This window comes from Oryza brachyantha, chromosome 3, assembly GCF_000231095.2.
Source record: "Oryza brachyantha chromosome 3, ObraRS2, whole genome shotgun sequence".
Classification (NCBI taxonomy): Eukaryota; Viridiplantae; Streptophyta; class Magnoliopsida; order Poales; family Poaceae; genus Oryza; species Oryza brachyantha.
Genome location: NC_023165.2, coordinates 23,987,792 through 24,014,502, shown reverse-complemented (window position 1 = coordinate 24,014,502; position 26,711 = coordinate 23,987,792). Strand labels below are relative to the sequence as shown.

Genomic DNA, 26,711 nt, shown 5'->3' with positions numbered 1-26,711 from the left:
ACGGGTCTAGCGTTGTTGGGGAGTAGGGTGATGCGACCGTGGTCCGTGGCAGGGAGCACGTAATTGGATGGACCGGTCACCAAAACAAATGGTGCATGCAGCCGGCTGTGTGGCCGGCCACCCATCCGTCCGCGTTTAAGCCCGTGTTTAGTTTCTAAATTTTTTAAAAAAAACATCGTATTGAATTTTTAGACACTTAAATAAAATATTAAACATAGATGAACCAAAAAACTAATTGTACAGTTATGAAAGAAATCTTGAGACGAATATTTTAAGCCTAATTAGTCCATGATTAGTCATAAGTGTTACAGTAACCATATGTGCTAATGACGGATTAATTAGGCTTAAAAGATTCGTCTCGCAATTTCTAGGCTAGCCATGAAATTCGTTTTTTTATTCATGTTCGAATACCTCTTTCAACATCCAGTCAAACATTTTAACGTAACACTTCTTCTAAAAATTTTCTCAATCTAAATACCATTGTTTCCCATTTGTCCCATTCGATGGATGCGTGCCTATGTGGCAGTTTTTGACCGTTGGGAGCTCCTTGCGGTAGAAGGGGATATGAGGCTGTGTTTAGGCCCCGTTTCATTAAAAAAAAATTCCAAGAACATCGGATTGAATTTTTAGACAACTAAACGAAATATTAAATATACATAAACATTAAAACTAATTACATAGTTATAGAGCAAATCGTGAGACGAATCTTTTGAGCCTAATTAGGACATGATTAGCCATAAGTACTACAGTAACCAACATACGCTAATGACGGATTAATTAGATTCAAAAGATTCATCTCGCAGTTTTCAGGCGAAATCTGAAATTTGTTTTTTCATTCGTGTCCGAAAATCCCTTCCGATATTCGGTCAAACGTTCGACGTGACCCTTTAGCCAAAAAAGTTTTGGCAACTAAACAAGACCTTAGTTCCAAAAAATTTTTGAAACCAATGTCACGTCAGACGTTTGATCAGATATCAGAAATGGTTTTCAAACACAGATAAAAAAACAAATTATAGATTCCGCTAAGAAACTACGAGACGAATCTTTTGAGCCTAATTAATATGTCATTAGCACATATGGGGTACCGTAACACTTATGACTAATCATGACCTAATTAGCCTCAAAAGATTCATCTCACAATTTATCTCATAACGGTGTAATTAGTTTTTTGTTTTGTCCCTATTATATGTCCAAAGATTCAATATAATGTTTTTGGAAAAAAAAAACTAAACAGGACGTGAGTTTACCCATTGCACCAATTATGAGTTTACCCATTGCACCCATTGTAATTCCTCACTTCTAAGATACTCACCCATTTAATTTAAGAGCCTAAATTCTTTCTATTTAATCCAATAACCTAAATATTTCCATGATATCTCTTCTAAAATCTCTCTTTAGAATACAGTCGTAGCTGCTAGTACATCTCTCGAAGATATAATCGAGATTACTTCAGTATAAAAAATATTTATATTTTAATTTGACCCAGTTTGATGACAGAGACTTTTTTCTGGTCCCTGTCACATCGAATGTTTGGACACTAATTAGAAATATTAAATATAGATTATTAATAAAACTCACCCCACACTCTGGACTATTTCGCGAGACGAATCTATTGAGCCTAATTAGTCCATGATTAACGAATGTGATGCTACAGTAAACATTTACTAGTCATGGTTTAACTAGGCTTAAAAAATTTGTCAACATAATTTAAAAAAACTCGTGTCAAATTTGCAAAACCCTATACGCGCGCGCATCTTTTTACCTATAACAAACACTACAACATTTGAAGTCATTTATTCATCTTAAGATGGTGTTTAGATTGAGAAAATTTTTGGGAGAAATGTCACGTTAAATGTTTGACCGGACGTCCGAAGGGGTTTTCGGACACGAATAAAAAAACGAATTTCACGGCTAGCCTAGAAACCGTAAGACGGATCTTTTGAGTCTAATTAATCTGTCATTAGCATATGTTAATTACTGTAGCACTTATGGCTAATTATGGGATAATTAGGTTCAAAAGGTTCGTCTCAAGATTTCTTCCATAAGTGTGCAATTAGTTTTTTAATTCATCTATATTTAATGCTTTATTTAGGTGTCCAAAAATTCAATGTGATGTTTTTGGAAAAACTTTTTAAGAACTAAACAGTGCCTAAGTTACAACCACCAGAAAAAAAACACCAATCATTCAATAGATGCATACAATTGCAAAGACGTAAACTAATTTTTTATTCTTATGATGTAGCCCGAAGCTTATGATTCACCATAGCAATTTTTTGGTGTGTCCTCTTATTTCAATGCAAAGTAGACTATAAGTGTTTTCTATTGCTTAAGCTTATTTTCTCGTGCACATTGTGGATCTCTTTATAAGCTAAATTTTAAATTTATCGATTTTAGGGGTTTTAAATTATATTTTATTTTCCAGCCTTAGCTTTTAGGTCGCTAAGAACACATATATAAAAAATTGTATTCAAACACTATTTTTTATCTGCAGATATGTTGCTTGCCCAAAAAAGCCAAATATTCATCCATCATATTTTTCTTATAGTTATGTTTATAAAAAAGACAATGGTAATAACTCCGTTTTTAAATAAGGTATGTTTAAATTTATTTAAACACGTATATATGCTTATGTTTAAGGACGTAAGTAGTATAAAGAATTATAAGGATAAATCTGGACAAGTGCTTGTCCAAAATTATCAATAAAATCTCTTACGTTCTAAGATGGATAGAGTGGTATATTGAGAATGAAATCAATTATTCTAAATTATATGGTTGGGAATGAAGAGAAAACAAAGGAAAAATATGATTAAAAAAAGAGTGAAGTGTACAGTCTCTAAACTTGTGTGCACATGTCATCTAGGTCCCTGAACTCTTGAAATGTATTTTTGGGTCCCCGAACTTGTCTAGGGTGTCATATAGGTCCAAACGGGTTCCGACCCGCTCCATCCGCTGACGTGGTATGTCACGGTAGTGCTTACGTGGCGCTGACATCGCCTGGCTACCGCCTGGGCCGTCGCGAGCCAGCCGTCTCCCGCTTGGACGAGTGCACATGTGAGAAGGGAACAAGATAACACAGCAAAGGAGTGGAGGAATCGAGAAGGGAGAGAAAAAAATAAGAAGAGAGATACTGATATGTGAGACTCACATGACCCACCAACACGTAGGCGCCACCGTGGCATACCACATCAGCGGATGGAGCGGGTCGGAGTCTGTTTGGACCTATATGACACCCCAGACAAGTTCGGGGATCCAAAAATACATTTTAATAACTCAGAGATCTAGATGACGTATACGTACAAGTTTAGAAACCGCTGGTACACTTCACTCTTAAAAAAATTATAGCAAACAATACCGTAGCATATGTTCAGAATTTAGGAGAGACTGTATTGGGAACAAAATCGATTAAATCTAAGTGGAGAAAAGGGGATAGCTTCACTAGAGATAAGCAGGAGGCTGGTGAACGGAGGTACGGGAGCGACGGCTAGAGGAGGCGGCGGCGACCAGACGCACGTACATATACGTCTCTTCTCTTATTATTTAAATTAGTGATTTGGTTCCCCCTCTTTCTAACCTGCATTTTTTTGTTTTTCTTTGTTTTTCGCACGCACGCTTCTCAAACTACTAAACGATTTTCGCACGCACGCTTCTTAAACTACTAAACGATGTATTTGTATAAAAAATATTATATACGAAAATTGCTTTAAAAATATTAATCTATTTTATATTTTATATAATTAATAATTAATTAACCATGCACTAATATATTACTACGCGCGAAATATGTTACCGTAAGCCGAACGCGGCCTGTGTATGGCATGCATCTATAGAAATTTTTATACTACAATACGTATTGTTTAACTTATTACTGATGGCATGCTTATGAGATGCTATTGTAACAGTAACGCATCCAAATTGGATTCAAGAGAGCAACACATGAGAAGTAAAAATCGCGAAAAATTTTATAGAGGCAATTATGCAGTAATAACAGATCGTCTTCTGCTTCTAAAAGAATGGTACTGCTACAACATGGCTCATGGCTTTCGAGATATCCCTCTAAAAGAATGAGGGTATACAGCACTAGTTGTCTGGATCTCCTTGGTCAGCTCGATCAGCTGCTAGGGCGGGACATTGCATTTGGTGGTGGTCTCACGACAGGGCCTCCGTATCCAGCCGGTAATCTGTTGCCGGGTGCACCAGGCTGGTTTGGCCTAGACGGCAATGAGCCCATGCGAGCGGCGATTATCGCATTTCGCTCCATCAGAAGCTTCTTCCTGGTCTTTTCAGTGAATTCCCTTGTTCTCTGGACCAGGTGTTCAACTTCTGTAAGAAAAGACACCTTCGCCTCTACTTTCCGATACTGCGCGAGAAAAGAACGAAAAACCATTAGAGGCGCATAACACAGAACAAGCCATTTGGAGAGCAAAGCGTTAAGTGGGATACCAGTTTGTCAATCATCAGCGCAGCCAGCTGACGGATCTGTTCTTCCTCATGGTCAGCAAGGAGTTTTGCCTTCACAGCAGCCGCAGAAATAGCTGTAGCTGCTGCTCGTTTCAGCCTAGTTATGGAATCCGTCAGCTTGGCCGTCACTTTAGAGCCGTTCTCTCCATCGGCAGCAACATCTTCCTTACTCTTAGGTTCTGTAGGATAGGTATCATATGTAAAATGAAGTTAGCAGATGAACCAGAGTTGACCTAGTTCACAATTCCGACCATATTTGTAGTGTTTGCATTCTCTGGGGCATTTAACTTTTTGCTACTTTTAAAAATGGAGGATAATAGATTTGTCGCTCGCTGTCTATGACATATGGGCCCTCATGTGTCTATGATATGTGGCCCAGTGGCAAATCTGTTATGACCAAATATAAGAGTGACAAAAAGTTAATTATTCCGCACTCTCTGTAAGTGATATAATTCATATAGTTCACAGTGATATTATGATTCTACATCATAAATCCCTCATCAGGCTAATCCTAGTAGGAGGAACAAGATAATTGACATAAGATTTCCTATACTGGTAAAGACAAATTTACCCTCATATGTGTATTGCTGGGTTCAAAGCCAGGCACCAATCAGACAAATATTAATGAAGAACATGATAAAGCAATATAACTGCCGGTAAGATCTAAATTATTGGGTTTAACTTTGTAACTACAGCTTCTCAGACAAAACCATGAACCGGTAACTATGTATTATGATGGATCTATTGTAACACGAAGAATATTAGGTAAGGTTAGCAGCATGATGGCATGTGAACAACTTAATCCTTGAGGGTAGTAAATAACAATAAGCTTTAATTGAATTATAGTACTTGAAAATGCAAGCTTATCTCTTGAATTAGATAATGGTTTTGATGATATACCTTCCATGCTGCCATTTTCCAATGTTTGGCTTTGCTTTTGTTCTTGCACAGTAGATGCATTAGCAACTGCATTGTCTGTCTTGTTCATCTCAACCTTGCCTTCTGAAGAAGGATCGTCAGCCGGGTTCACTTCAAAACTTGATTTGTCCTTCACCATTTCAGGATTATTTGCTTCCATAGTATTTCCTGAGACAAAACCTTGAGAAGCTATGATGCCACATTGATTTGCAATATTCAGTGGACTGATTCTTTACTAGAGTTTATACCTTTTTTTCTGTTGGGCACACCTTTATGCAGAGAAACAGGACCACCTGACTCTTTCCCATCCTTCAATTTAGGATCCACTGGAGGGTCCTCATCACATTCATCCTTCTTGTCTGCGTCATGGAGATCTTTTAGTGAAATGGGTGACTTTCTTTTCTCTTTCGCAGGTGGAACTGCCTCTTCCTTTTCATTCATGCCTTCTACCTCACTATCAAGTGAGTTTTGAGTCTTATCCACGTCTATTGTTTGATCAACATCTGTATTTGTAGTACTGCAAATTGCATTTAGCTCATCAGCAAAATCTTGTGATAGCATTTGAATGTTATAAAGATGAACACACTATTTACCTTGCACTGCCAGACATATCTTTCACATCATTTGGTGGATCCTCAAGAATAAAGCAATGTCTGGTTGCCAACTGGAGTGCAGGAGAAACCTCGGAGACAGCTTTTAGTGAACTTCGGCATGAATTGGTTGCAGTGTCATCTTCCACAAGACCAGCCAAAAACGCTGCCTGCAGAGACATTTTTTAGACCTATGGGTAGCACATACTGTATAGTAATTATAAATTTCCAAGAGCAGCATGCTTACCAGTGCCATAACAGGATTTCCTGCATCAGCAAATGAACCTTCATGTTCTGGAAAGTAACCAACAGACTCAAATGCAGATTTCAAGGTATCAATAGCAAAACTTGATGCATTTTCTTGAGAAGTATCAACACCAACAGAATTGTCCTTCAGTATAGGGTCAGTGTCAGAAGATTTTTCTTGCTCATTAGTTTTGGGAGATTTAACTGAATCTGTGCCACCTGAATTATCGGTATCTTTATTTTCAATAGCATTTCCATCTTCTGTTTGTGCTTCTACACAATTGTCCTCTGTTTTCTCTGCAGGTTTATCACCCGCAATATCTTTCCCTTCTGCTTTATCTTCAACTTCCATCTTCTCTGGTATGTCAACAGCACCTTTTTCTGTTGAAGCTTGCTCTGTGCCTTCCTGGATATTATGATTAACATCTTCATCACCATGAAATCGGTCCTCAATTTGCATTTGAAGGAAGTGCAGCATACACTGAGCTTTTGTTTTTGTAGCAACATGTTCAGCTATCTCAGTCCATTTTCCACCAAAAATTTCCAAAGCTTCTAAAAGAAGCAATGTCTCCTCATCAGTCCAACTAGTACCACTAGCGCCAGAAACTTCAGAAGAATCCATAAGGATAAAATCAGTTTTTGCCATGCCTATATCAAACTTCCCCTCATTGTAGCAATCAGAACAAAGATCAAAATCTGCCTGTAATAAATAAAAGAAAAATAAAGACATACTTCAGATTTAAGAAATGCTTGTGCATTTCTTTTGGAAGATGACATAAGAAAAGGAACGAAACACCAGCTATAACAATCTTTTTACTAAATAAAGAGGGAAAGAAAAACATCATCAGCAGTGCAGGACTCCAGGGTAACAGGCTACAGAGAAATGGAGTCACAAGGTACTGCACATTGGTATTGTTATTATAAACATCAGTGCTTCATAAAAAGAAACAGTCACTTTCAAGGCTAAACTTCGTCAGTTAATATTCAGTATCTGTTAACTCTGATAATTAGCTTTATACAGTTCAGGCAAGGTTGAAGTTATAAGTGCTATTGGCTCAATAAAAGCATCACTCTGAAACAAGCTTTTAGAACAACACTAAATCTAGTAGCAAGAATAATAAAGGTGTGCCTAATTGAATAAAAGAATACAACTATTTATGTTGTTAAAAGATCACTAAGTGGCCACCAAATTATAAAATATGTATCTGATTGCACAGTGCATTCAAATAAAGGAACATGTAAGATGTAGAGAATTTTAGTAGAGGTTGCAAATATCAAAACAAAATACCTAACCTGGGTCCGGCAATGGTAACGCTTCTTTGAGCAATCAACTGAGCAGGAATTGCAATGGTACTCAACAGAGGGCTCGGCTGCTGAAACTACATCTTCAACTAGTGAAGGATCAGGAAGCAAGCTAGGCAGAGGAGCTGGAGTTTCCACCTCGCCTTTCTTGGGTAAAGGGATCATATATGATTGAACTGATTCAAATTTAAACAGTTGCTCAAGCTGTGAAGTTTTCTCCTCACAGTGAGAATTACTATGGGCCTCCTCTGGTTTACTTTCCTCTTGTCCAGCTGGTAAAAAAGGGTGGAAATTGATCAAGCCCCAGTGGTCCAGGAACTTCAATACTTCCCGCTGAGCATCAACCTCCCCAATTGACAGTTCAGCTAAATCTTTGGACTCCAGCTGCAACTGAGGTTTAGCATGAAATTTCAACATGATGAAGTTTCTGATCCCCAAGTATATCTCAGGTGTCCGCTTTTCAGATTTGCCATTAAAAAAAGAAGGCAGCATTTGCTTCTCAACTGGGTGTATTTCTTTCCACGAAAACCATCCTGTAGAAAAATAGAGTTATTGGACACAGCAGTAGAGAAACAAAAAGGTTAACATAATTTATAAAGGTAAAGACGGAAATTAAAAAAACAACACATGAATCAATGGAATGAATTGCGTCCTAAATAGATTAAGAAACAGTTTAGCTCAGAAGAAAAGGATCAGTAGTATACCTTGAATAGATTAAATTCATATATTGTAGGAAAATGAGGGGTTGTACAAAGATAAATCCAACAGAACATGGTTAATAGTGTTACTTGAATATACAGAATCCATGTATTACAGGAAATGAGGGGTTATACAAGATTAATTATACTGTAACATAGTTATGAGCATACTGAGATTGCACTAGAAGCAAGGATTAATTACAGTGTAACATGACTTGCTGCAATTCACAATAGATAGGGAAGATCATTGAATTCTCAAGACTTACTCTAGCATCACAGTGTCTCCATTGCACTATGAATAAAAGAGATACACAGATTATACTGGCAAACAGGCAAAATTTCCAACATGGTCCCATAGTTGAAAGTTTTTGCACATAATGACAGGAAGTTGAAGCAGTTATGGAAGTGGATAAGCAAATAGGATTCTACCAAATTTCATATAAGCAAAACATGACGAATGCTAAGGGCACATCAGGTATTCTCCCAAGCTGCTGAGTGCTGGAGTACTAAGTTTGTCTACATGTATAAGAAAACAGGCCACACACCAATCATATGGAAGAAAGCAAAACAGTGAGTGTTTAACCTCATTTTCCTCAACAGGCAACAGCAAGCAAAACCAAACACATTATTGGCACCATATGTGAAATTAATGAAAGCAAGGCTTGCAATAAATTCCTATCTCGAGAAATTAAATTGCAGCATAGCCATGCCCTGAAATTTAGCTAAATATACCAAAATATCTGCAATTAACACTCCAAAATGTACAGTACGCACACCAATTTAGCTGATTTGCAACGTTAAGCAACGAACTGTCCCGCTACATGCTAAATGTTTGCTCCCGAGCGTAAAAAGGGGGTAAATACGCTTATGCGGTGAACTAATTCACCAAAGGCATCCACACCAGAAGCCCCGACACAGAGGCAAACCCGTGGCGCGCATCCTGGATTCACCGCCCCAACAAGGAGATCACAGAACTGTTAGGGAGCAGAGGCCTCACCGGCGAAGGTAGGGACCACATGGATGCCGGCGTCGCGGGATCGGACGGCCTCGAACGTCTCGTCCACCAGGGGCGTCTCCTCGCTGGGTGCCTCCTCCCCATCGAGCCGGATCACGTCCCCGTCGCCCTTCCTGCCGCTCGCCCCCGATCCGCCGGCCCCCGCCTCCTCCGGCGCCGGGCTGCCCGCGTGCTTGAGCGGCGACTGGCGCGCGGCGCGGGTGAGCGGCCCGCTGTGCAGCAGGTGAGGGGGAACGTGGAAGGCGGCGTTCCGCTCCTTGGCGTGCCTCTTCGACGGCGTGAACGACGACCCGCCCGACTTGCGCTTGCCGCCACCGCCGCGGCGGCGGGGGGGCTCGGCCGGCGCGTCGCCCTGCGCAGCCGCCGACGACTTGGGCTCCATGGCGCGGGGCGGCTTGGCTTCTCCTGCGGCGGCTGCCGCGGCGAGGCTACCCGGAGACGGGGAGGCGACTGCACCGCATCGACCCCCTATCACTGCTTGGCTTGCTCTCCCTTCTTCCCCCTCCCTCCGCTGCTCCGGCGTCAAATTTTGGGGATACGGCGCTGGGTGCGCATAGCGCCGGCAGCTGTCTCACTGGACGGTGGGGCCCATGCCTCCGGTACCCGGTGGGTAGCTAACACCGGACATACCATCCGGTTTGCGTTTTGCTGATCCAACTGCAAAGATTAGATGGAACATATGTTTTTATAAAATGTTCTCATTGCATTTGTGTGTGTTGAGCAGTAAATAAAAATATAAAAGTAAATCTACGATATACTACCACTGATGATTGAAATCGAAGGTATTTGTAAAACACATATAGAAATATCATATCTTACGTAATCTATTTATCATACGAGGAGCGAGCTAAGTTTGTGGTATTAGTTAGGCGTATCGTATCATTGCAAAAAAAAATGGTTAGATACTTACAAATAAGTACCATCAACTTTAAAATTTTATTCTTTTCTAAAATTCGTAATTATAATGTATGAATTTGTACCATCTTGAAACCTTAACTTAGCACCTTATTTATTTATTTCTATAAAAATAACTTGATAGTTATAAAATTGTAAGTGACTTGTACTCTTGTTTCAATCTAATCCATTATAGTTTACAGATAAACTCAAAATTAATAAATATGGAGTGTGGCCATATCGGACTCTAGCATTTTATTAATTTAATATTAAAATTCAAAATTAATAATTAGCAACTGTAGTTGACATCTGAGATTTCAGATAAAGACGGTTTGACGAGTGACGACTATACAAACAAATTATTGAGTAGGGAAGACTATAATTACGTGTAACTGCTTTCAAATGAATTGTTGTGATACAACTATAAAAGCTAGTAACCCCACAAAATCAAGGTTGGAGCATCATTGGTTTGGATGGTTTAAACTACACCATTGTTTAGTACTCGTAGAAGGCTAACGGAAATAGCACGAGAAAAGCATCCATCTACTATAGTCCTGTTCTAATCCAATTTTAGATTTTAAATTTTCACAGCACACTTTTAAAACTCATACGTATCATGTTTAGTGAAAAAAAATCTATCTACAAGTTTCCCATCTGATATTTTTTAAAACGTTTTTAATAGTTAATCAAGCCATTTATATCTATAATTAGCTATGTGGAAATCATATATATATATATATATATATATATATATATATATATATATATATATATATATACACACACACACGTATGTATGGAAAAATTACAATGTTGTCATTACAATTTTGCTAAATTGAACATATGTCATCCTGTTTCACACGTATCATTGACTATATACACAAGCATATGTCCATGTAAAAGTTTTGGTGTTTATCTCATCATTTGTACCAACGAAAACATATGAGTTTTGTAAGAGCATCTCCAGCAACTTATCTAAATTTGATTATCTATATCTTTATTTGGACGATCATCTAAAATAGTTTCATCTTTCACATCTCTTTATACTTCAACGAGTCATCCATATATGATATCCTCCGTACCTCTTTAGATGACGAAGAGAGACCATCCTAATATGAAGTTTTTTTCTCCTAATATAGATGATATCAAAAAAAATAGAGAATGAGATGTTCTGTTTAAGCTCAATTTTTACCCTTTGTACTCTATTTTTAAAATAAAGGATATTGGAGATGCTCTGAATCGTAGGTGCCGTTTGTCCAGTGAAATTTCAAATAAAAAATGAATCGTAGGTGCTTGGAACTAACACAAAGCTAAACGCAATGTCACTGACAAAACGAACTATAATTCTTCTGTAGCAGGTTGCATGCCGTGTTTTGCCCCTCCGCATGAACGATCAAAAAGTGAGAAGATATTTTATGATTATGTGAACTCATTTTAGCATATACGGAGTATTATCTTCATTTTATGATAAAAGATATTTTGTTTTTCCTATACCTGTCTTAGTTACATACTTTTTTTTTCTAAATTTAACGTTATTGATTTTAGATATATGTTTAACCGTTTGTTTTATTATTTTCTTGAAAATACGTAAAACTATAAATTATTCTTAAAATTTATTTAATAATAAATAAAATAAATAATAATAATAATTTTAATAGGTCGAATAGTTGTATAGATATCAACGGTATAAGATAAAGAAAAACAGGAGGAGTATATGTCTAGATTTTCTAGTGTATATCTGAATAAAAAAAGAAAGCTAAAACATGTTGTAACCCGAGACCGACGGAGTAAAACGATTATCTTATTCAGTCTATAAGCAAATGAAAAGGAAATGCCGTAGGCGAAATACCGTGATCTCGAGCTTAAAGCAAGATGCACGCCGACACGATCACGAAGTTTTTTTTTGTTTTTTTTTTAAAGAAAGGCATTGCTGCATACTCCAAATAGCAAGGTGATGACGAGCCAGACTCAAAAGCACCGTCCTTGATTTGCTCGTAACCACTTGTTACGTTATAAAGCTAAAGCCCAAACGACGCGCGCCCGCTCAATTCTCCTATTCCTCGGATCCCTCGCTCGCACGCATTCCTTTTCTCACCACAGACACGATCACCCTAGCCTCCTCTCCTCCTCCGCCGCCGCCGCTCTGACGACGACGACGACACGATGACGTCCGACGCGTTGCCGCAGCCCATCCAGAGCGCCAAGGCAGCCATGAATTCTCTCGCCGCCGTCCTCGGCGACGCGCTTCCGGAGTCCCTCGCCTCGGCCGATGATCCCGCGGCCGCGCTCCTCCACGACGCCGGCGTCGCCAGGGCCGTGGCCGGGCGACTCCGCGGGGCAGGATCGGGAGCGGGCAACGACGGGCTCTGCCGGTGGCTCTACGACGCGTTCCAGTCCAACCTCCCGGAGCTCCAGCTCACCGTGCTCCGCTTTGTCCCGGCTCTTGCCGGCGTGTATATGTCCCGCGCCGTCTCGAGGAAGCCGCTCGCCGGGTTCGAGGCTGTGCTCCTGGCGCTGTACGCGCACGCGGCGGCGCAGCGGGGCGCGGGGGAGGCCGAAACCGTCGCACTGCCGAACCTGGCAAATCCCAGCGTGTACCACGACGCGAAGGTGGCCCCCAAGACCAAGGCCGCCGAGCTCGACGTCGCCGTACTCTCCCCCGCGCTGGAGCCCCACCGCACCATGCGCGCCACCCGCCGCGCCCGGATCGTCGGGGCCGTGCTGGAGCTCTACCTCGCCAAGCTCGCCCTCATGCCGCTCTCCTCCAAGATGGACTTCTGCGAGTTCTGCGTCGCCTGGGCCGGGAACCACAGCAAGCTGGACGACAAGCCGCGCGTCGCGTCTGCCTCCGAGCCCGAAGCCGCCGGCGCCGGCGCCGCCAACACCGCCGAAGAGAAGTGGCGGAGGGTGCCGCTGCCCTGGGAACTGTTCCAGCCGGCCATGAGGATCATGGCACACTGCCTGCTGGGCCCCACGAACTCCGATGAGCTGAAGGCGCAGGCCGCCCGCGCGGCGGAGTGCCTGTACTGGAGGGCCGCGGAGACCATGGACGCGCGCGCGCTGCTGGCCACCAGGAGCCTCGTCCGCCTGTCCCAGATGACGGAGGAGCCGATCCCAGAGCCGTCCTTCTCCGGTGGCATGGAGAACATGGCGGAGCTGGAAGCCATGAGGGCTAACATCCTTAGCACCAAGAACTAAACTGATCAACAGTTGATCAGTTGTCAGGATTCCAGTTGTTAGGATTCAGAAACTTTTGATCAGAGTTTCAGACACGCTTGAAATGAAACACAAATTGTTTTTTTTTTCAGTGAGGTGGATCCGTGGATGTATAAGAAATTATGCGTTTAGCGTGCTGCTCTCTCAATATTTTTTTTATTTAATGTCGCTGATTTTTGAGTTTATATTCACAAGTTCTACATAATTATTAATTATTTTTGTTATGATTTTATTTATTAATATAGACACCTTAAACCTAACCTATAGTTTTGCATATTAAAATAAATAAATAAACGGTAATAAACAACGGATTCGAATAAAGAAAATTGGATGTAATAATACTCTGACAGATCTTTCAAAAAAAAAAAACTCTTGACAGAATGTCTCCGACCGATCACAAAACATTCATTCTAAAGGTTTCATGAATGAACAAGGATTGCATTTTGATGTACTCCAGGAGTCCAGGGCTACGTGCATCCTGCAAACTGATTGAAATGCAGGCTTCGGAAATGAAGTGAAAATTCAGCGTAAGAAACGCTTAACAACTTTCTTGAGATAACTGAACTCTCTCGAGAAACAGCCGGACAGGGAGGGACGAACAGTTAAGTGGGAGCATATTTCTTTCTCGGCGTGGATTTAGTCAAAGAACGTGCAATTAATCAATCCACATAAGCCGTTCAGCGAAACCATTCGACACAATCATGCGACCAAAAAAAATTTCGCTAAAGAAACTTGTTAATATCATCTACTCATCCAACATTAATGGACCAAATCACTTTGTATTTGTACTTTTTACATGAGTTCGAACCCCCCAACCACAAGAAAGCATGGAAGAGGAAGCATCGCACGAATGACCCAGACGAGAGATCGGCGAAATGGCAATCCCCCCTGCATCTACCGATGAGGAAAAACCACTCAAAACTCCTGGGAGGCGGAGCCGATGTCGCCCTTGCCGCCGGCCTTCTTGGGCAGCAGAACAGGATTGATGTTGGGCAGCACGCCGCCGGCCGCGATCGTGACGTTGCCCATCAGCCTGCCCAGCTCCTCGTCGTTGCGAACCGCCAGCTGGATGTGCCGCGGCACGATCCTGTTCTTCTTGTTGTCCCGCGCCGCGTTCCCCGCCAGCTCCAGCACCTGCCACACGCCCAGCCATGGGTGATGATTAGTACTAGAGCCCACATGATCCGAAACGCGATATCTGATCCCACGCGGAAGGAGAGGGGATCGATTACCTCGGCGGCGAGGTACTCGAGGACGGCGGAGAGGTAGACGGGGGCGCCTGCGCCGACGCGCTCCGCGTACTTGCCAGCCTTGAGGTAGCGGGCGATGCGGCCGACGGGAAACTGGAGCCCGGCCTTGGACGACCGCGACACCGCCTTCGCCGTCCTCGCCTTCCCGCGGCCGCCGCCTCCTTGAGAGGAACTCATCGCCGCCGAAGTCTGGAAGCTTCTGGAACTACTTGATACTGGCGAGAGAGAGAGAGAGACTGGGGAGATGTGATACGAGGGAGAGCCGGGCGGCCTTTTATAACGTTAGGGTTGGGAAGGAAGGCGGGCTGTGATTGGATGGGCTGTGGAAGGCGCGGATCGATGACATGGCACGACATCTAGGCTAATACAATTATTCTTTTTTTTTGTTTATTTCTCCCTATTTTTAAAGTGGGGGAATTAATCGTTTCCTTTGAACTGCTGCTGACTGTCTCTTCGATTTCTAGGTTTTCCTCTGATTGTCCCGGCCTAAATCCAGAATTTTCGGTAATGCGCAAATTAATTTTTCAGTAACTTTCCCATCACGACTTTAAAGTTAAAATTATGTGCCAGTACTTAGTACTATATTGGGAATGATGATTTAGAAAAAACATTATATGTATTCCATTCATTTCAAGATGTCATCTGTCACTCGTATGATGCCAATAATCTAAACATATATACACATTAGTTATTTTGTGAATCTAAATAATGTTAAAATATCTTACAATAAGTAATGGAGAAAGCAAGTCATTTTTTTAACGTGGATTAAATAGGATGATGACGTGTTGATACAAAATTATTTTTACCGCTCGCTTAATTTTATCCGTTAATACAAGCTTTCCAAGATTATGTTATAGGCTGAGGTACTCACACTACGTTTTTTTAGTTCGATTATTTATTATTTTTTAGACATTATATATTTTTTAAGTAATGTTTCTATATAAACGTTAATAATATTATATTTCTAAAGTAGATTTTTAATAATAATTGTAAATTTGTCACTGGTTTTTAATTATTATTGTAAAAAAACTAATAAGGGCATGAACAGTATATAGAGATCACTTAGTTAATATGAGTGGGACCCACCACATGTGCTAGAAAAATATGTAAGACCTCTGTCCTACACAGTCCGATGATTGTCACGTGTCCACCACCTATCTTCTCAAGTACCCAAAATTTTCCCTTCTCCTTGGATTGAGCCTCATCTCTACGATTCGTGCAAACACGTGACAATAGATAAGTGATGTCTTTCCACATGGGAAGGACATACGTCATGAATAATTTTCTTCCCATTAGTTATGCCAAACTACACTATACTAGAAAACATAGCAGATCCTAAACGTGAAAATATATCTCTCTCAACCTCACCATGACTCTCATTCAAAAAGCAGTATATTTTATAATCTTATGGACAAACCATAAGACTATACGCTACTTAAGCAATTAATGCTATAAAATAAGCACTCGCAATATATAAAAACAACCCACATAAGGTTATTTACTATTATACAATAAAGTAGTACATCGTAGATGCTCTAAAGTTATTAGCCTAGTGACATCATTGTCATATAGAAAAAAAAACTAGTGGTAAATTTGTAAAAAAAACCTTAATTTTATTGTTTATACCATGAAGATAATCTTTATCTTAATCTAACAAAAATATACAGCCTCGGTATATAAGGTTTAGTTAGTCCGTAAATTATAATGCCTGCAACCATTTTCAAGCTGATTACGGTTTCTTTAAAAGATCGACGCATGTCATCCCAAAGCTAAAATGAATGAATATACTTTGCGTAAATACTTGCACGAGAGATTAATACTCCCTTCCCTCCGTAGATATTTAACTTTTTTATTTGCAATATTTAACCATTTGTCTTATTTAAAAAATTATAGAAATATCATTTATTTTGTCTGTGACTTACTTTATTATCAACAAAACTTTAAACACGACTTGTTAATTTTTTATATTTATACTAAATTTTTAAATAAGACGAATGGTTAAACGTTGCAACATAAAATGTAATAGAGCAACCGACGCGTAAAAAATAGTAGAGAATTAATATATAATTAATTAATTATTAGCTATAAAAACTTAAAAAATAATTGATATGTTTTTTAAATCAACAATCTTTTTCCAAAATAAATACCGTTTAAAAGTTTACGAAGTATAATACGTACCGTTTAACCGTTTACGAATAATGTCAGAATCTGTCTTAAAAGAACAAGGCCGCGCATCGGCCGTGTCCCAGCGCCCACCCGCGCCACCGCTCCGCCATGCCCACCAGCTCCCGATCGTCCGCGTAGCCGTCTCCCACCGCCGGCGATGGCGATGGCCGGTGCCACTCGGTGCCAGGTGTGACTCCGGTCTCCGGGTGTCCGTGTCCAAACTCCAAAGACAACACCGGCGGTCCGGCGCCATGGACGCTGCTGAAGAGGACCCAGGCGCCGAGGAGAGAAGGGGCGATCAAGCGGCTTGGCGCCGCCGCCGTCGGCGAACAGTCCGCCGCACGTGACCGGAGGTTTCCTTCCTCTGGCAAGCCTGGCTCCACGCAGGTGACGTGTCTCCCAGTCTCTACGAATCCAGGCCCAGATGCCAGCGAATGGAAACCGCCACGTCGGATTCGCCACCTCCACTCTCCTCCTTGCCGAGAGCCATCAGTCATGTCGTCGAGGGTTACCATCCCTGGGACCAGCAGGGCGGGGGGTTCGTCGACCAGCGGAGATGGCAGCGGCCACGGCCGCGGCCCCTTGGTCTGGAGGCTGTACGAGCCGCCGGCCGTGCAACCGGCCATCATGGTGTCCGCAGGCAGCTTTGGGATAGCGGCGGCCCACCGGCAGCATGCAGCTTGGCGTGGTGCCGTTCGAGAACGGGCAGTACGTGCGGCTCCTCAACCGTGGCCGCGCCGGTGGGTACCTCTTCGCCGACGAGTCTGGGAAGGGCCTCTCCACCGACACCCGCCGCGAGATGATCAACACCGTGTGGCGCGTGCAGATCCTAGAGACGGAGGCCGTGCACGTCGTGCTCCGCGGCGCCTACGGCCGCCACCTCGCTGCGACGCCCATGAACGCGGGATTCGGCCACATCGGCGAGCTGGCCACCCAGTGCGTCTTCGAAACGATGGAGGACATCCACCTCATGTGGAGGACCATCCCGGGTTCGAGGGCCGGCGATATCGTTCTCCTAAACGACACCTCGTCTCTGAGGGCCCTCCGGGCCAACGGCCTGTACCGTCCCTGGAACACGGGCGTCACCCTCCAGGCAATCGACCGCACCAACGCGCGTCTCAGCTTGATGATGGAGTGGGGGGTTCAGGTCATCCCCGAGAGGTGCAGAGGCCACCGTTCCAGCTGCGGCCAGCAGCAAGGGTGTTCCAGCAGCTGCCGCGAGCAGCAAGGGTGAGTTCATAACCCGTCCCCTCATTTCTTGCACAGTTCTTGGTAGTTTTATAACATCTCTGTTGTGCGAAATTTGTGGATATACATGTGTTCTCGGTACTGTTTGATCAGATACTTGGGTTCTTGGGCCATCCTCCGTTCTGCAAATGCTTGTCTCAGTCTGCTTGTTGTGGCCAATTCTTCAAACCTTTATACTTGATCTGTTCGTTGATTTAAAGGTCTAGTTCTTGCTAAATCTTGGTCTGCAATAGGCTTTAATTTGTCTTATAGATTAGGTTCTTTGGTCTACAAAAAGATTAGGTTCGTCGGAATGTATAATTCTGATGATAGATTGACAGGATCATCGTTCAGTGATTGACATAACTGGTCGTCAGTTATGACAAAATTTGTGGCCTCAAATTTTGCTGCACCCTTTTGTAGCTGCAAACTCAATTACAAGCAGCTAATATCTGTCCAATGGTTACTAATTGAAATTCTTAGATGCAAAAGTAATTCCCTTCTTGCTTCATGTGTTACTTTTGTGAATTGGGTTCTTAAATAAGATCATTATTTGTGTTATCACTACTAAATTAATGTTATTATCCAAGTCTGCTTGTTGTGCCTAAGTCTTCGCATCTTTACACTTGATCTGTTCATTCAGAGATTAACGGTCTAGTTCCTGCTGATTCTTGTTCTGCCGTAAGCTTAAACTTGTGATTTACAGATTGTGTTTCTTGGTCCTGGCACAAAAAAAGGTGAAAAGAAAATATATTAGGTTCTTTGGAGCATATAGTTCCAGGTATGATAGGATCATACAGTGATAGTTATAACTGGTTGGTCGTCACTATTGATAAATCTGTGGCCTCTACTTTTGGTGCATCCTTTTATAGCTGCAAACTCAACTACAAGCAGCTAGCGGTTGTGTAACAATTTCTAGGTTGAAATTCTCTGAAGCAAAAATAGTTTCCTTGTTACAGTTGATGATTTGTGAGTTGAGTTTTACATGAGATCACTTATTTGTGTCCACTAACATATAATTTTCATAAGCAGCGTTTGGGACTACTGCTCCGAGGCTCTCGGGAGATACAAGTCAGTGTTAGTAGGGCTGATTTTAATGGGAGATTCAATGGCCCATACAGGGTAACTATCCATTCGTTGGAAGGAGTCTGATTGAGCTGGGCAATGAACTGAAACGGCGATTCGGCGAAGTTTTAAGCTTGCAGAACATATCCATCTTTATTCGAGCAGGCAACCTTGGTCAGCCCTTCCCTCTGCTCACTGACCTGCCCAGTGAAGTTAGCGACATCGACATCATCGTGTTCTCGGTTGGCACACCAGGTGAGAAACTCAGAGCTGAACTCCTACGTTCTGTCTTCTTCACACTACTGTTCTTCGGTCGGAAACAGGAGCTTTTTTTATCATTTTTGAAAAATATCTTAAGGTAACAAGAATTTTAGTACAATTTTTGGTATCTCAAGGTACCATATTTTTTACACTGAAAATGGTGATACCTTAAGATACTTGTTAAAAAAACTAAATAGTGTTATACACTTTTGTTTTGTGGCATGTCGTCACACTGCCACTGTAATGAAATGTAAAAAAAGAAAAGGAGGGACATGCATATTTGAATCCAGAATACATATTACTTGTCGGTTTCGTTAGTTCTTGTATTTGCAGGTTCTTATTGGATAATGTATAGTTTCTAGTGCACACAGCATTGGATATTTTAAATGTTTAACCCACAGGAAATGAAACATTATGCGATTGCAGAAAGTTGTTACAGTCTGATTCCTTTTACAATCTGACCGGTTAATAAGTTTGTCAAATGTACAATCATCCTTGCAGAAGAAAATCGATTTATCTATGGTCCTTAACCCAGAAAACTGATCCACCAAATAGAAGAATTGTAGAACAAAATCAACAAATGCATGTACTTCAGTATGCCCTTGTTCAACTATGGCATTCGATGGGTTTTTGTGTCAGCATTTTTTTTGTTTATCTGTGAGTTATACTACTGTACTCCACAATTAGATTGGCAGAAAACAATCTATGCTTTCATGCTGGTGAGGTTTGACGACTTTCATGCTGTACTTTCTACATAATTCGATTATCCCTGCTCATTTGGCATTCTGCTCTTTCATTTAAACTATATGCTCGTGGTAGTTTTAAAACTTAAAAACCGAGCTATTTCTGAAATGTGATCAAGTTAGTTCAACTCATATTCGGGTGTCTCATCTCCTCACATCATTTTTGCTTGTGTCTTGTGCATTGTATCGGCAAGATTATTTGACTGTATAGGTAACGGTACTTCTTTTAGCTTGTTTTCTGGATTCCTAATTCTGACCATTCACCTATTATGACATTGTGATCCCCTGGACAGTGTAGTCGACATCCCCACTGCTTTACAGCAATCGGAATCATCGGATGGCACCTGAGGATTAAAAGTTTCACTTGTTTTTCCTTTTCTGAACAGTCCCTGGCAATGTATTAGTATACTGTCACTAATGGGTACTAGCAATAGCATGATCAGTTTACCTTTTGACTCTTGAGACATCAGGTTCGTCTGACATTTCTGGCACATAACTGCGAGTATGCTTGCTCACAGAAATGTATTGAAGTTGCTACATATGTTAATTGTCTATGTGCCTGATTTTTTTAAAAGTGTATTGGTTTTCTGATTTTCTTTTTTTTAAACTACGAAACATTTGGTGGGAGATGAGATGTATATGGGTATGTCCTAACAGATCCTCATCTTTTCGGTTCTGCTTATGCTTATAAATAAAAATTTAAATTTTAAACATTAAATTTAGAGTTAACTTTCACATTATTAGTACTGGAAAATCACCTACCAGTAGATTAAAAGTTCTCCATTGGCCAATGTGGTTGATCAACTTTCGTATCGACGGTGGTTTGAAGGAAAATCGTCCGAGGATGGCCCACACGTCAGCCACCTACCTGCCTCCCGCCGAAGTCAATCCACAACCCCCCCAGCACGGCCGGGGCCAACCGCCGCGAGAGTCCAAAGAGAGAATAGAAAAAGGAAAAAAAAAACTCGTCGATTTTCTCCGCAGCCAAATCGAGATCTGTTCCCCTCCCCCGCCTCGGCGACTCGGCCGGCCCGCGGCGGCGAAGAGCTCGAGATCGATGGCGTCGGCGTTGTCGTCCCTGCGCTACGGCGACAGCCTCTCGGTGGTGGCCATCTCGGGCGCCACGGCCGTGCTCTGCGAGGCTATCTCCTGGCTCCTCATCTACCGCACCGCCACCTACAACTCCCTCCGGGCCACCATCGAGCGCCACTCCCGCAAGCTCGACGCGATGAAGGCCGGCTCCTCCTCCTCCTCCTCCTCCGGCGGCGCCGCCTCCGGATCCTCCCAGCCCGCGGGCTCCTCCTCCTCGTCGTCGCGGGCCAAGAAGATGGACCGCGTCGAGACCAGCCTCAAGGACGCCGCGCGGGAGCTGTCGCTCGCGAAGCTCAAGTCCGGCGCCGTCGTGGCCGCCGTGCTCTTCGTCGTCTTCGGCCTGCTCAACTCGCTCTTCGAGGGCCGCACCGTCGCCAAGCTGCCCTTCGCGCCGGTGCCGCTCGTCCAGCGCATGAGCCACCGCGGCATCCCCGGGAACGACCCCACCGACTGCTCCATGGTCTTCCTCTACTTCCTCTGCTCCATCAGCATCCGCACCAACCTGCAGAAGCTGCTCGGCTTCGCGCCGCCCCGCGCCGCGGCTGCGGCCGGCGGAGGCCTCTTCCCCATGCCCGATCCGAAAGTAAATTGAGGTAGCAGATTGATCCTTCGCTCCAATTTTCCCCAATGCTTAGCGTTATTGGCCGTGCTAAATTATGGAACTGAATAGATCAGAATGCTTACCTCTGATATTGGAATTTGCGTACTGGATCTACTGATGCAAACGGAGGCTTGATTCTTCTTTTTTTATGATCGAACTTTTGTAATGGGATTGAAATGATTTTAGTACCCTATTGGAATTGAATGTTCCAACCTCCAAAACAAATTGCTACGGGGATTGTTTGTATCATTCTTTGTGGGCTAATATAGATTATAAATTCCCTGGATGTAATTATTGGTTATCTGCTCATTTGGATAAATCATCATGTTATGTGGATCGGCTGATGTATACGCATTAGCTCTGACTTCTGACCCTGATCAATGCTGGAGCTCAGAAGTGGGGACGAGTGCTTTGATAACATTGAGCATGCATCGTACGTGTTTAAAAATGTAGTCATCACAGGATTTTCACAAGCAGCTTTAGCTAAATTTCTTGTCATTAATCTGTCTATATCTGTTGTTCTCTGAGTTTTAACTTGTGCAAGCAGGCACCAATAGTTCCTCGTGTTTCTGGTGCAAAATTCCACTACACAAGCAATATCCCTATGATGTTGATTATGAATTCACTCTTGTATCTCACATTGTGTTGGATTAAGATCAATAGTTCAACACCAACACCACTGTGGATGTTTATGGAATTTATATTTTATAAGTTTGGGAAATAATGCGATTGGCTCTGTCAATGTTTAATGGATACGATTTGTGTTGATTCAGTAAGGATAAGCTACTATCTTATTAGCTCATTCTAGCCAGTTTCGGTGGATAGGGGTTGCTCAGCTCAAACATCCAATAAGTGGGTACCCTACTAAAGTACCCTTTTGAACCTAACAGAGTAACATTTGTCATGATTTGTTCGCTCTGTAACTAGCCACTAGGACTATTCCTTAGCCAAAACTTTATGTAGTCATCACAGGATTTTCACAAGCCTGCTTACTGAGGCATGAACCACTAGTTATTTGTTGAGAGAAATATGATCCATGGGAAATCTTGGTAATATCGCGGCAGCAAATTCAGTCCTGCGGCTTTGTTTTGAACTAGATAAAGGAGTTCAAGAAAGCTAATTGGGAAGTCTAGTTCAAGAAAGCTAATAGGGAATAGTCTGTTCATCAGATTTGTCGTATGATCTAGTAGCCAAAACATCACAATTAGCTTAATTGATTTTTTATTGTTCTGACTGTTTAAAATTTGAACCACTCGACACTGTGGACCATGTTTGTGGGGACAGGGCGGTGAAATAGTGATGTTTAATGAATTTGCACTTGTATGGTGGGGATAGTACATGTTGATCGTTGATTGATCAAATGATGAGTCCTTGCATAATTTCCCTTTGATCGCTGTACTGGAGCAAGTTACACCCCCGTAGAAACCCATAGTTCCTCCCTTTTTGATATTTTCTTGTTAGAGATGCGCTTCTAGCGCAGTTGACAAAAGCATTCGCTGGTTAATGTTGCAGTCTGGGTTCGATTCCTGAACTTATTTTCTGCCTAGATTAAATGAAGGATTGGAAATAAATATGTGCCTCATTTCTTAATTCCATTGGATGGCTAGCTCCTTCTAGCCATCCCAACTTATATTTTTCTTGTCTGTTTCTTTTGCTACAGAGTAAGCAAAAAGTATCTTCTGCTATTAATCCTAACCAGGTCCAGAGTGGTTCTTTTCTGCAGCTTTCATACACACCTGTGGTGGGGTTGATTTGAGCATGGACTTTCGTCTACGAGAGATGAGAAGAGTGTGCCTCCGATGGAAATGCCTTAGATTCCGTACTTATACGCCTTTACAATTACCGTTCATTTGCCATAACTTGCTAGCCATCGCACCCATGACCTGCACGAAGCTGGACTTCTTGTTTATTCCATAGATAGCTTCATCTTGTTTGTTCCATAGATCAAGCAGTGAACTTGACCACAGACCACGTGAAGTTGTCCTGCTGCGTGTCAATAACACCGTGCAGCCAGGTACCGCTAGTATCTGTACTCTTCTGATGAGTAGCCTTGTTTTCCCTTTCTCTGTCAAAGATGCCAATGGTGCCATCCTGTCTTGCTCTGTTGTGGAAATGGCCCCGGTCTCGGCATCACCTGATTGCCGCTCATGCAGATTTTTACCAGATGAGCCAAGCATTTCACTCCCGGTTGCTGAACTCGATGGGGGGCAGCCGCAGCAGCACTGGCAAAAGTGGCAAGCGCCGACAGTCGCTCGAGATTCCAGCAGTACCATCCCCCGCCATCAACAATCCGCCATCAACGAACCGAATGATTTGGTGGTTCTGATGGTGTCATCAAGCTTTAGCTGTGAACAACACCTTTGACATAAACAACAGACCAAACAGCAACAGCAAACCCCCCAAGCAAACGCCTCATCCACGCCTCGCATGCACATTCTCACGTTCGTATAGGTCTACGTGAAGTATAGTACTAGTAGTACGCGGTAGAAGAGTGTCGGCGGCGAACATCCATCCATCCGGTGACTCAGGTCCGATCCGTCTCCACATGCGGCAGCAGGGCATCGTTCCCGCAGAGATTCGAACCCTCCACCAACCCAAGCGCCGCACCTTTTATTTGGGTCGCGGACCGGCATGTCGGCCCGCGTCACTCGCGCAGCAGGAAATTGCCAAATTCTAGTGCCCTGCGTCAAGAACGCACGGCACGGCACGAGATCTGGCCGTCGCGACGCGCGTGAGATTTTTAGATAGATCAGAGAGTGTCATAGTGGTCTGTGTGTGGCACAGTGGCCTGTCACCTCACCTGATCCAACACAGGCGCGCGCGCGAGCGGGGCGGGGCGAGGCGAGGCGATGCTGCAGAGGTGGGGCTTGGGCGGCGGCGCGGCGGCGGAGGAGCCCGAGCTGGCGCGCTTCTCCTTCGCCGAGCCCCTCCCGCCATGGCCGCAAGGTGAGCTCGCCTCTTAACCCTTTTTTTTTTTGGTCTCCTCACGCTCTATTTGGATGGATTCTATTTCTGTCTCACTCTCTAGTGGGTGGGTTAGTGTTCTTGATTTGATTTGGATTGGCTGGCGATTCGATATCGGTAGGTGGTGGGTTTGCGACGGGGAGGATTTGTGTCGGCGAGCTGGAGCTCGCGGCGGTGACCGCGTTCGAGAAGATCTGCGCCTTGTCGTCGACGAGGAAGGGCGCCGGCGTCACGTTCTACAGGCCGGCCGGCGTGCCGGAGGGGTTCTCTGTGCTCGGACATTACTGCCAGCCCAACAGCCGCTCGCTCCACGGCCACCTGCTCGTCGCCAAGGCCGCCGCGGGCACGCCGGAGTCGCCGTCGCAGTCGCCTCCTCTCCGCCCGCCGCACGACTACGAGCTCGTCTGTGCGTTCCGTGCTGACGGCGTCGGCGACGACAGGAAGTCTTGCCATGGGTACGGCCGCACCGGCGCCTACTTCTGGCTGCCCGTGCCGCCGGAAGGGTACCGCGCGCTCGGGCTGCTCGTCACGGCTGAGCCCGACAAGCCGCCGCTCAGGGAGGTCGCGTGCGCCCGCGCCGACCTCACCGACGAGTGCGAGCCGCACGGCTCGCTGCTCGGGCTGCAGCTCGTGGGGCCCTCCGCGTGCTGGTCGTCGTCGACGCTCCCGGCGGCGTTCGCCGTGCGTGGCGTCAGGCCGGCGCACCGGGGGATGTGGGGGCGGGGCATCGGCGCCGGGACGTTCTGCTGCGGCGCGGTCGGGTGCGCGCCGCGGGACCAGGGGATGGCCTGCCTTAAGAACGTGGAGCTCGACCTCTCGGCGATGCCGACGCTGGAGCAGGCGCACACGGTGATCCGCCATTACGGGCCGACGCTCTTCTTCCACCCCAAGGAGGTGTACCTGCCGTCGTCCGTGTCCTGGTACTTCAAGAACGGCGCCGCGCTGTGCAAGAAAGGGGAGAGCGCCGCCATGGAGCTCGACGGCGAGGGGTCCAACCTCCCGTGCGGCGAGTGCAACGACGGGGAGTACTGGATCGGCCTGCCTGACGGCAAGAGGGGGGAATCCATCATCTACGGCGACATCGACAGCGCGGAGCTCTACGCGCACGTGAAGCCGGCGATGGGCGGGACGTGCACCGACGTCGCCATGTGGGTGTTCTGCCCGTTCAACGGCCCGGCAAGGTTCAAGCTCGGGCCGATCACCATCCCGCTCGGCAAGACCGGGCAGCACATCGGCGACTGGGAGCACTTCACGCTCCGCGTCAGCAACTTCACCGGCGAGCTCATGGCCGTCTACTTCTCGCAGCACAGCGGCGGGCGGTGGGTGGACGCGTCGGCGCTGGAGTACGCCGCGGGCAACAGGCCCGCGGTGTACTCCTCCCGGAACGGCCACGCCAGCTACCCGTTCCCGGGCGTGTACCTGCAGGGCTCGGCGGCGCTCGGGATCGGCATCCGGAACGACGCCGCCCGGAGCGAGCTGTCCGTGGACTCGAGCGCCAAGTACCGGATCGTGGCGGCGGAGTACCTCGGCGAGGGCGCCGTCGACGAGCCGCGGTGGCTCAACTTCATGAGGGAGTGGGGCCCGACGGTGGTGTACAAGTCGCGGCAGAGGATGGAGCGTATGGCGAGCGGCATGCACCGCCGGCTGAGGAGCCCGGCGGAGAGGATGCTGAACAAGCTGCCCAACGAGCTGTCCTGGGAGGAGGGGCCAACCGGTCCCAAGGAGAAGAACAACTGGGAGGGAGACGAGCGATGGTAGTTGCAAGAGATTTGTCAATCTGTGCGTGGTATGTGGCTTGTCATTTTGATTCAGGTGTTTTGTTTTGTTTCGTTTCACCAGTGGAGATCGTACTGTGACAGGAATACGTGATTCTTATTCATGATTGGGAGAGACAGATTGTGATTGTTTGTGCTTTGTAGCCTATTATACAGTCTACGTGAGAATATTGGACTACCTACTATTTGTCAAATTGTTTTTTTAATCTATCAATAGCAATAAATATAAA

General features: G+C 44.4%; 5 protein-coding genes and 1 pseudogene across 6 annotated transcripts; 4 read left to right on the top strand and 2 right to left on the bottom strand.

The window, feature by feature from the left end:
• Positions 1-3,938: 3,938 nt before the first annotated feature.
• Positions 3,939-9,725, bottom strand: LOC102719092 (SWI/SNF complex subunit SWI3D-like). The gene is given in 8 exon segments (XM_015835566.2): positions 3,939-4,357; positions 4,441-4,637; positions 5,359-5,601; positions 5,604-5,893; positions 5,970-6,136; positions 6,214-6,912; positions 7,506-8,047; positions 9,210-9,725. Coding segments are annotated over 8 exon segments (2,787 nt in total). The 5' UTR covers positions 9,610-9,725; the 3' UTR covers positions 3,939-4,108.
• Positions 9,726-12,188: 2,463 nt separating this feature from the next.
• Positions 12,189-13,567, top strand: LOC102719287. Its single transcript, XM_040522625.1, has one exon. The coding sequence runs from the start codon at positions 12,285-12,287 to the stop codon at positions 13,317-13,319; it is 1,035 nt and encodes a 344-aa protein (XP_040378559.1). The 5' UTR covers positions 12,189-12,284; the 3' UTR covers positions 13,320-13,567.
• A 487-nt stretch (positions 13,568-14,054) lies between these two features.
• Positions 14,055-14,814, bottom strand: LOC102718815 (probable histone H2AXa). The gene is made up of 2 exons (XM_006650449.2): positions 14,570-14,814; positions 14,055-14,471 (listed from the first exon to the last, which is right to left on the bottom strand). Exons 1-2 carry the CDS (start codon positions 14,762-14,764, stop codon positions 14,253-14,255), a joined length of 414 nt encoding a protein of 137 aa, XP_006650512.1. The 5' UTR covers positions 14,765-14,814; the 3' UTR covers positions 14,055-14,252.
• Positions 14,815-17,426: 2,612 nt separating this feature from the next.
• LOC102719006 lies at positions 17,427-20,579 on the top strand (annotated as a pseudogene).
• Positions 20,580-20,959: 380 nt separating this feature from the next.
• LOC102718531 (calcium load-activated calcium channel-like) lies at positions 20,960-23,825 on the top strand. 2 transcript variants are annotated; one of them, XM_006650448.3, is made up of 2 exons: positions 20,960-21,734; positions 23,466-23,825. In XM_006650448.3, exon 1 carries the CDS (start codon positions 21,107-21,109, stop codon positions 21,731-21,733), a length of 627 nt encoding a protein of 208 aa, XP_006650511.2. In that variant the 5' UTR covers positions 20,960-21,106; the 3' UTR covers position 21,734; positions 23,466-23,825. The 2 variants fall into 2 exon arrangements, with proteins under 2 accessions (XP_006650511.2, XP_015690360.2); XM_015834874.2 differs by having other exon boundaries at positions 23,448-23,825.
• A 545-nt stretch (positions 23,826-24,370) lies between these two features.
• On the top strand, positions 24,371-26,659 carry LOC102718729. Its single transcript, XM_040522126.1, has 2 exons — positions 24,371-24,688; positions 24,828-26,659. The coding sequence occupies exons 1-2, from the start codon at positions 24,592-24,594 to the stop codon at positions 26,462-26,464; spliced, it is 1,734 nt and encodes a 577-aa protein (XP_040378060.1). The 5' UTR covers positions 24,371-24,591; the 3' UTR covers positions 26,465-26,659.
• The last annotated feature ends 52 nt before the right edge of the window (positions 26,660-26,711 follow it).